This window comes from Coffea arabica, chromosome 1c, assembly GCF_036785885.1.
Source record: "Coffea arabica cultivar ET-39 chromosome 1c, Coffea Arabica ET-39 HiFi, whole genome shotgun sequence".
Taxonomy (NCBI): Eukaryota; Viridiplantae; Streptophyta; class Magnoliopsida; order Gentianales; family Rubiaceae; genus Coffea; species Coffea arabica.
Genome location: NC_092310.1, coordinates 37773102 through 37780924, shown reverse-complemented (window position 1 = coordinate 37780924; position 7823 = coordinate 37773102). Strand labels below are relative to the sequence as shown.

Below are 7823 nucleotides of genomic sequence, written 5' to 3'. Positions count from 1 at the left end.
ATGGAACAAGAAGGGCTCTCCCGACCTCCCCGTCCCTTGGTCGGGGACAATAGCAGGCGGGACCAAGGTCTGTACTACGCATATCACCGGGATGTGGGACATGATACGGAGGACTGCCGTCACCTCAAGAAAGACATTGAAAAGTTGATCAGACGAGACCACCTTGGCCAATTCGTGCGTGAGGACCGAACTGACCAGCGGCGGAGGAGGCCCAGACCGGAACACCCGAGCTACCCCCGAGACCGGTCTCAGGGGTCTCGTGGCCGAACTCCCGAGCAGGAGGCTCAGAATCTGGCCGGGGTGATCAACACTATTGCAGGAGGACCAGTGAGAGGCAATAGCCATGCAGCTCGGCAGCACAACCGCCCTCTCCCCAGCGGAGAGAGTTCGAGCAAACGATTGAAAATGTACGAGAAAATCATTTACGGACCTGAGGATGCGGTCCCGTTGGCCTCTAATAATCATGAAGCCATCGTGATAGAGGTCTTTACCTGCAACTACAAGATGAAGAAGGTATACATAGAAAATGGTAGTGCCATAGACGTGTTGTATTATAAGACCTTTAAGGAGCTACAGCTAGAGGACAGACAGCTCGTCCCAGTTCAAACCCCCCTGATCGGTTTCGCAAGTCCCCCGGTGAGGCCGGAGGGGATGATAACTCTCATGGTGACGGTGGAGGTGTCTCCGAGGTGCCGAATTGTTCCGGTGAATTTTGCGGTGGTAAAAGAACCCTCATCGTACAATATGATTCTGAGACGACCCACCTTGAACGCCCTTCGGGCTGTCTGCTCCACCCTACACCTCAGCATGAAGTTCCCTACTCCTGCTGGGGTAGCTGAGGTGCTGGGAGATCCGGAGGTGGCTAGGGCATGTTATATTGCCACCCTCAAGGGCAAAGAGAAATTGGTAGCTCAGACAGCTTGTTTGGAGCCGTGGGAACCCATGGAGAAAGGAGAGAGACTAGAAACGGATGAAGGGCTGGTCGAGCTGCCTGTGTGTCGCGACTAACCTGAGCGCACAGTCAAGGTTGGCACTGGCCTAAGCGAGCTAATCCGGAGCTCTCTGGAATCTCTATTAGAGGAGTACGCGGAGATTTTTGCTTGGAGTGCTGATGACATGCCAGGGGTCCCCACCGAGTTGGCCGTTCACAGGCTGCACGTGGACCCCAACGTCCGACCTGTAAAGCAGAAGAAATGAAACTTTACGCCAGAGCTAAATGAGGTCGTCAGGAGTGAGGTCAACAAGCTGCTGGAGGCCAAGATCGTGAAAGAAGTCTTTTACCCGACCTGGCTGGCTAATCTAGTCCTGGTGAAGAAGGAAGACAGGGCCTGGAGAATGTGTGTGAATTTCACTGACGTGAATAAGACTTGTCCAAAGGACTGCTACCCCTTACCACGGATTGACCAGCTCGTGGACTCAACATCTGGATACGAGATCTTCTGTTTCTTGGACGCCTTTAAAGGATACCATCAGATAGCCTTGGACGAGGAAGATCAGGAGAAGACCTCGTTTATCACCTATTGTTATGTCACCATGCCGTTCGGGCTGAAAAACGCGGGCGTGACCTACCAGAGGTTGGTAAATAAGTTGTTCAAAAATCAGATCGGTCGAAACATGGAAGTCTATGTAGACGACATGTTAGTGAAAAGTCGAGCTCAGGAACAGTTCATCGCTGACCTTAGAGAAATCTTCGAGGTTCTTCGGAGCTCACGAATGCGGCTAAACCCCAAGAAGTGCACCTTTGGGATCAGGTCGGGAAAATTCCTGGGCTACATGATTTTCAAAGAGGGGGTAAGAGCTAATCCCGATAAGATCAAGGCCATCATGGACATGGCTCCATCTCGAAATATTAAGGAGGTACAACGCCTGACTGAGAGGATGGCAGCTCTGAACAGGTTCTTGTCCAAATCAGCAGTTCGGGGATCTCCTTTCTTCAAGGCCCTAAGAGGAGGTCGGCCGTTCGAGTGGAGTTCGGAGTGCCAGAAGGCGTTTGACGAGCTGAAAGCTCACCTCGTTCGGTTACCGGCCCTAACCTCTCCCAAACAGGAGGAGATCCTGTTCATCTACTTAGCTGTGGGGGAAGAGGCCATTAGCGCGGTGCTGGTGCGAGAGGAGAGCAAAGTTTAGAGACCTGTATATTATGTTAGTCGCGCCCTACAAAGGGCCGAAGCCAGGTACTCGGCGATAGAACGCTATGTCCTGGCATTTGTACATGCAGTTCGGAAGCTCAGATCGTACTTTCAGGCTCACCCTATAGTAGTGGTGACGGACCAGCCCTTGAAGCAGATCCTCTCCAAACCTGATGTCTCAGGTCGGATGGTGAGGTGGGTTGTGGAGTTGTCGGAGTACGACCTGGGATATCAGCCGAGGACGGCCATCAAAGTCCAAGCGTTGGCAGACTTCATAGCGGATGGCGTTTCTTTTGGATCGTCCGAGACGGAGGTCGATCAGGCCAGAGACATACAGGCTGGAAAGGACAGAGAAATACCTAAGGACGCACACGCCAAACAAGCAGCCGAAACCTTATAGGTCCGAAAAACTACTAGGACCACACCGACCCCAGAGGCAGTCGAGATCCTAAAAGCTGGAGACACTGCCGAGGTCGCCCCGGCTAATCAGGTAGCAGAGGTCGAACAGGCCGGAGAAGTAGCTGAGGCTGAGTAGGCCAAAGAGGCTGCCGAGGTCGAACAGGCCGGAGAGGCAGTTGAGGCCGAACGGGCCAAAGAAGCTGTCGATGCCGAACAGGCTAGAGAAGTAGTGGAGGCTGAGCAGGCCAAAGAAGTTGCCGAGGCCACGCCTGTTGAAAGGGTAGTCAAGGCCGAGCTGGCCAGGGAGGCTGCCCAGACCGGGAAGGCTACGGAGGCTGCGGGACGAGCGGATCCCACCTGGACGTTGTACGTGGACGGTGCATCAAGTAAGGAAGGATGTGGCGCAGGACTCCTCCTAATCAACCCTACTGGGGAAGAGTTGCCCTACGCACTGAGGTTCGATTTTAGAGCCTCTAACAATGAGTCCGAGTACGAGGCTCTGATTGCAGGAATGGAGCTGGCCCGGAAGTTAGGGGCTAGATCGATCAAAATCTACAGCGATTCGCAACTGATAGTGAATCAAGTATGGGGGAGCTACGAGGTTAAAGAGGGGTCACTGAGGAAGTATGTCACCAAAACGCATGAGCTAAAGGGCCAGTTCGAGCAGTTCGCGCTCGAGCAGATTCCGCGGAGCCAAAACAAGAGAGCTGATGCCCTGTCCAAATTGGCCTCTACCTTGGGTGGCATCTTAAGTCGAGAAATATTGGTGGAGGTCGTCAGAAGTCAGGCATATGAACAGATAGGCGCCGCAGTCATTCAGGTGGAGAGCTCTTGGATGGATCCCATCGTTCGATATCTGACTCATGGTGAGCTTCCACCGAGCAGGACAGAGGCCTACAAAATCCTCCTCAGATCATAGAAGTACGTGCTCACGCATGGAGTCCTATATAGGAAATCTTACTTGCAGCCCTGGTTGAAGTGTGTAACGCCTGAGGAAGGGAGCTATGTCTTGCGCGAGCTGTATGAAGGCATTTGTGGCAACCATGTCGGCCCAAGAGTGTGACTGCCCCACCTTCCCCTAAGGCGAACCAAAGGGGTTAGCGGACTGCCTACCTAACTCTCGCCAGGACTAACGGATCAGTTTACGTCGATCTACTACGTTCCGGAACACACCAACGCGCGCAAACAAGTCAAAATCACAAAATAAAAAAAATGAAAATCGAAACCGATGATGAACAGTACCGGCCACGTCAGAATCCGGAGTTCAACCAAACATCAATCCAACATATATACATCGAAATTTAACATTTACAAGCCAAAGCGGCATACCAAAATATCCAACAAGTTCATACATGTGCAATTAGCCAATTACAAACCAACCATTGGTTGAAACAAAACACTTAGGGTTTTCACCCTCAAGGAGCTATTCAAAATATACATTTACATGAGTTCAATTTGACAACCAACTAGCACAACCTTTCCCAAAATAGTCATTTTCTTGTAAGGAAAACAAATGGAACGGAGTGAGCTAAAGCTCAATGAGTTACTACCACATAAGCAATGAAGAGCATATAGCATAACCTTTCATTTCAAGTACACAATTAAGAAATAAAACAAATCTGTAAAAGGATACGGACGGCTCTCAAGAGCCCCTTTCCACGCTTACATTCTTGATCCAACCTCATTGACCCTCCGTCAATATTTAAGAGTGCCAACCGTAGACCTCACTTCACTTCCATTCCTTCCACCCAACATACCCCAACCGGGCCCGCACTCCAATCAGTTGCTTTTGGTAATACTCGAGTTTACCGGAATCAAGAGTCTCATTAGTACAAGATTTCCCAGTACAGTCCCCGTGGCATGTCAATTTTTACGACCAATCCCTTGCCGGCTCGATTCATTTGACTACCAACGGGGTTGAGCTCAGTAACACAGTAAGGCCGTTGGATATTCGTCCAAACGACACCAAATCAGGTTTCCATGAAATGGAATTCAATAACTCATATATCAAGTTCAGTATCACAGTGAAACGGTAAACAGTTATTAACAGTATCAAAAGGGGTGAGGGCGGTCAAGTACACCCTCACCTTAACCAATTCCAATGGCCAAGTAAGCCTTCACGGCATCACAATCACATATATCAAAGCCACATTGTAAACATTCATGTGAGTAGTACACTCACCAATCAAGTAGGTGATGTTTCATGCACCGTCGTCAAAAGTACGTCGTGAACCACCGTCACGCCCTAGAACACGCAAACAAGTACAATGAGACTCGATAACGAGTCATAAAGCAATGCCAATCACAACCCCAATAGGGTTTCATAAGCATATACAAGCATTAAAGGAAACCAGAAATTTCGGAAATGTAACTAGCTTTGGCCCTGAAAAAATAGTTTTTGTCCTCATTTTGCGGTAATGGTACCAATTTCACTACGATTCTCGGATGAGGGTACAAGACCCACCATCTCGAAGCTAAAAGACAGGGCTACAACATCACAGAAGGTCATTCAACCCAGTTTTGAGTGCAAACAGGTCAAAAATGCAATATACTACATCAAAAACGTAAAACAGATTCACCAAAATGCATTCTAGCGGAAACATCATAACTCAGGCTCTACAAGTCCAAATCCAGAAATTCCAAAACCAGCTGAAAGCTAAGAAACAGGGCTACAATAATGTAGAAGATCACTCAGTCCAATTCCTAGCACAACCAGGTCAAATATGCGAGATACTAAACCAGAACCACAATAACAGGTTCACAAACTACATTCTGCTGTAATCAGTACAACTCAGTCTATACAGGTCCAAATTCAGAAATTCCAAAGGCATATGGTAGCTAGGACATCAACCTACATTTCATCAGAAGACCACAACAACCAAATCCAAAGCAATTCCAGCCAAAACAACCAATTTCAGACGCAGTTCTTACATTCGGATGAATCCAGAACAGCAATAGTAATTTCGACTTATCTCATTCTACACTACTCCGATTGACCTGAAATTTTGTAGACACCTCCAAAATGTTATTCTCTACAACTTTCATGTTTTAAGCTAAGGCCAATTCGGCCTCTATCTAGGACCTAAAATTTCGGACAGAATGCCCCCTCAAGAACCCTAGTTTTCTGAAATTTCTTCCAAACCAGAAATTGGTTGCAAATACCAATCGTGTACACCTACTAGAGTCATTAACCATCATTTCCAACCATCATAGATAGCCACAACATCATGATCACATTAAACCAGAAAAATCACCAATAAATTGAAAACTTCATCAATTCATCCAAAAGCAAGAAATAAACCACAAAATTCATCCCTTTAGCTACCACTAGGCACAAGTTAAGCTTCATTAAGTGAAGGAGAAGGTTCAATCACCACTCACCTAGTAAACAAGAGAGGAAGAGTTGTTTGTCACCTTAGCTTCCCCAAACACTTCACCAAACCACTTACTATCACCAAATGGAAAGGTTTTATGGAGTAGAAACAAGATCAAATGGTTGGATGGTTACACTCAAGCAAGATGGAAGCAAGAATCTTGAAGAGTTTTCTTTCTTCTTTGCTCAAGGTGGCCGGCCACAATGGAGAAGACAAGAGTGAATTTTTTGGTGATTTTTGAGATATTTATTCAATTGGTAAGAAAAGTCAAAAAGGTGAATAGTGTCCGACAAGTGTAACCAACCACAAAGTGACACTTGTCACGCTATAAAAGCATCCCTATCCTTTTGTCCCCTCTCACATCAATCACATCTCATCATCTACTTATCTCTTAACACCCGATAAATTTCAACCAGTATCCGGAACTTACCCTATTTGGCCGAATTTTTTCGAACTTTTCGCACTAGTGGGTCCCACGTCCGTTATTTATTCTTAATTTTTCAAAAACTATCCAATACTAGAAAATCATCTAAAAACTACAATTACTCATAAAATTCACCAGGAAAATTTTCCTAAGCCAGAAAATGCAGAAAACATGCCATTAAAGGGGAAAAACCCTAGAAAAATTATTAGGGAATTTACGGGTTCTCACAAAGAGTACTGGCCAAGAAGAGAATGTTGTATGGATACTATTGGCCCACCATCTTCAGGGACTCAGCCGAGCTGGTAGCCAAGTGTAAATCCTGCCAGTTGCACGCCCCAATTCACCATACCCCAACTCAGGAGATGATTCCTCTCCATAGCCCGTGGCCGTTCTTCCAATGGAGAATTGACCTGTTATGACCCTTCCCCCGAGCTCCAGGTGGTTATGAGTATTTGGTGGTGGCAATTGATTACTTCACTAAGTGGGTAGAAGTTGAGCCGCTCAATACGATCAATAGTAGGACGATCCAGAAGTTCGAAAGAGCATAGTCTGCCGATTTGGCATACCAAGGGTTCTCGTTTCGGACAACGGCCGGCAATTCGCGGATCGCTCTCTCCAGGAATGGTGCACCGAGCTCGGCATCCAACAGCACTTCACTTCAGTGGGGCATCCCCAAGCCAATGGGCAGGTCGAGAATGTTAACAGGACCATCCTGCACGGCCTGAAGACAAGAATAGAATCTGCCCGAACTGGTTGGCTGGACGAGCTGCCTACCGTGCTATGGGCCTACCGGATGACACCTCGGACAGCCACCCAAGAGACCCCGTTCGTCCTGACATATGGGGTCGAAGCGGTGATCCCAGCAGAAATTGAAGTACCCTCGGGTAGGGTGCAACACTTTGTGGCTCAGGACAACGAGGAGGAGATGCGGCTCAACTTGGACCTGCTCGAGTATCGAAGGGAAGAAACGACTACAAGAATGGCTAAGTATAAAGGTCAGGTCGCACGATACTACAACGCCCGAGTGAGGTCCTTATCCTTCAAGCCAGGGGACCTGGTATTGCGCAAAAACTCTGTGAGCCGAACTACGGGCACGGGCAAGTTGGACCCAAATTGGGAGGGTCCCTATGTGGTAAGAGAAGCTGATCGTGCCGGGTACTGTAAACTGGCTCATCTCAATGGAGGCATAGTCCCGCGCACCTGGCACAATTCGAATTTAAGGTTTTTTTGTTAGAACTCGGCTCGAAGTAACAGGGTAAGTTAGAAGACTTAGAAAATAGTTGAAGAGGTCAGCTCGGTGATTGGGCTCATTTGAATGTATTCGAGATTCTAAGAGAAAATAAAAGGAATTTTGCTAAGTATTGGATGAAAAGACATATATTTCATATCAAAAGTAGGGGCATGTACATAAAGGGGGCCATACAAAAGCGAGCTGGTCAACTCGATTTCTACCCTAACTACCGCTCATGCCTAGGCTAAGTCCTATCTAACTTTCTC

The 7823-nt window shown here is 47.6% G+C and overlaps 3 protein-coding genes across 3 annotated transcripts; all 3 read left to right on the top strand.

Moving 5' to 3' along the window:
* Window positions 1-1008, top strand: LOC113739227 (uncharacterized). Its single transcript, XM_027266463.1, has one exon. The coding sequence runs from the start codon at window positions 1-3 to the stop codon at window positions 1006-1008; it is 1008 nt and encodes a 335-aa protein (XP_027122264.1).
* A 327-nt stretch (window positions 1009-1335) lies between these two features.
* Window positions 1336-3447, top strand: LOC140005224 (uncharacterized). The gene is made up of 3 exons (XM_072045857.1): window positions 1336-2103; window positions 2245-2442; window positions 2665-3447. Exons 1-3 carry the CDS (start codon window positions 1336-1338, stop codon window positions 3445-3447), a joined length of 1749 nt encoding a protein of 582 aa, XP_071901958.1.
* A 3672-nt stretch (window positions 3448-7119) lies between these two features.
* On the top strand, window positions 7120-7560 carry LOC140005222 (uncharacterized). The gene has a single exon (XM_072045852.1). The coding sequence runs from the start codon at window positions 7120-7122 to the stop codon at window positions 7558-7560; it is 441 nt and encodes a 146-aa protein (XP_071901953.1).
* Window positions 7561-7823: the final 263 nt, after the last annotated feature.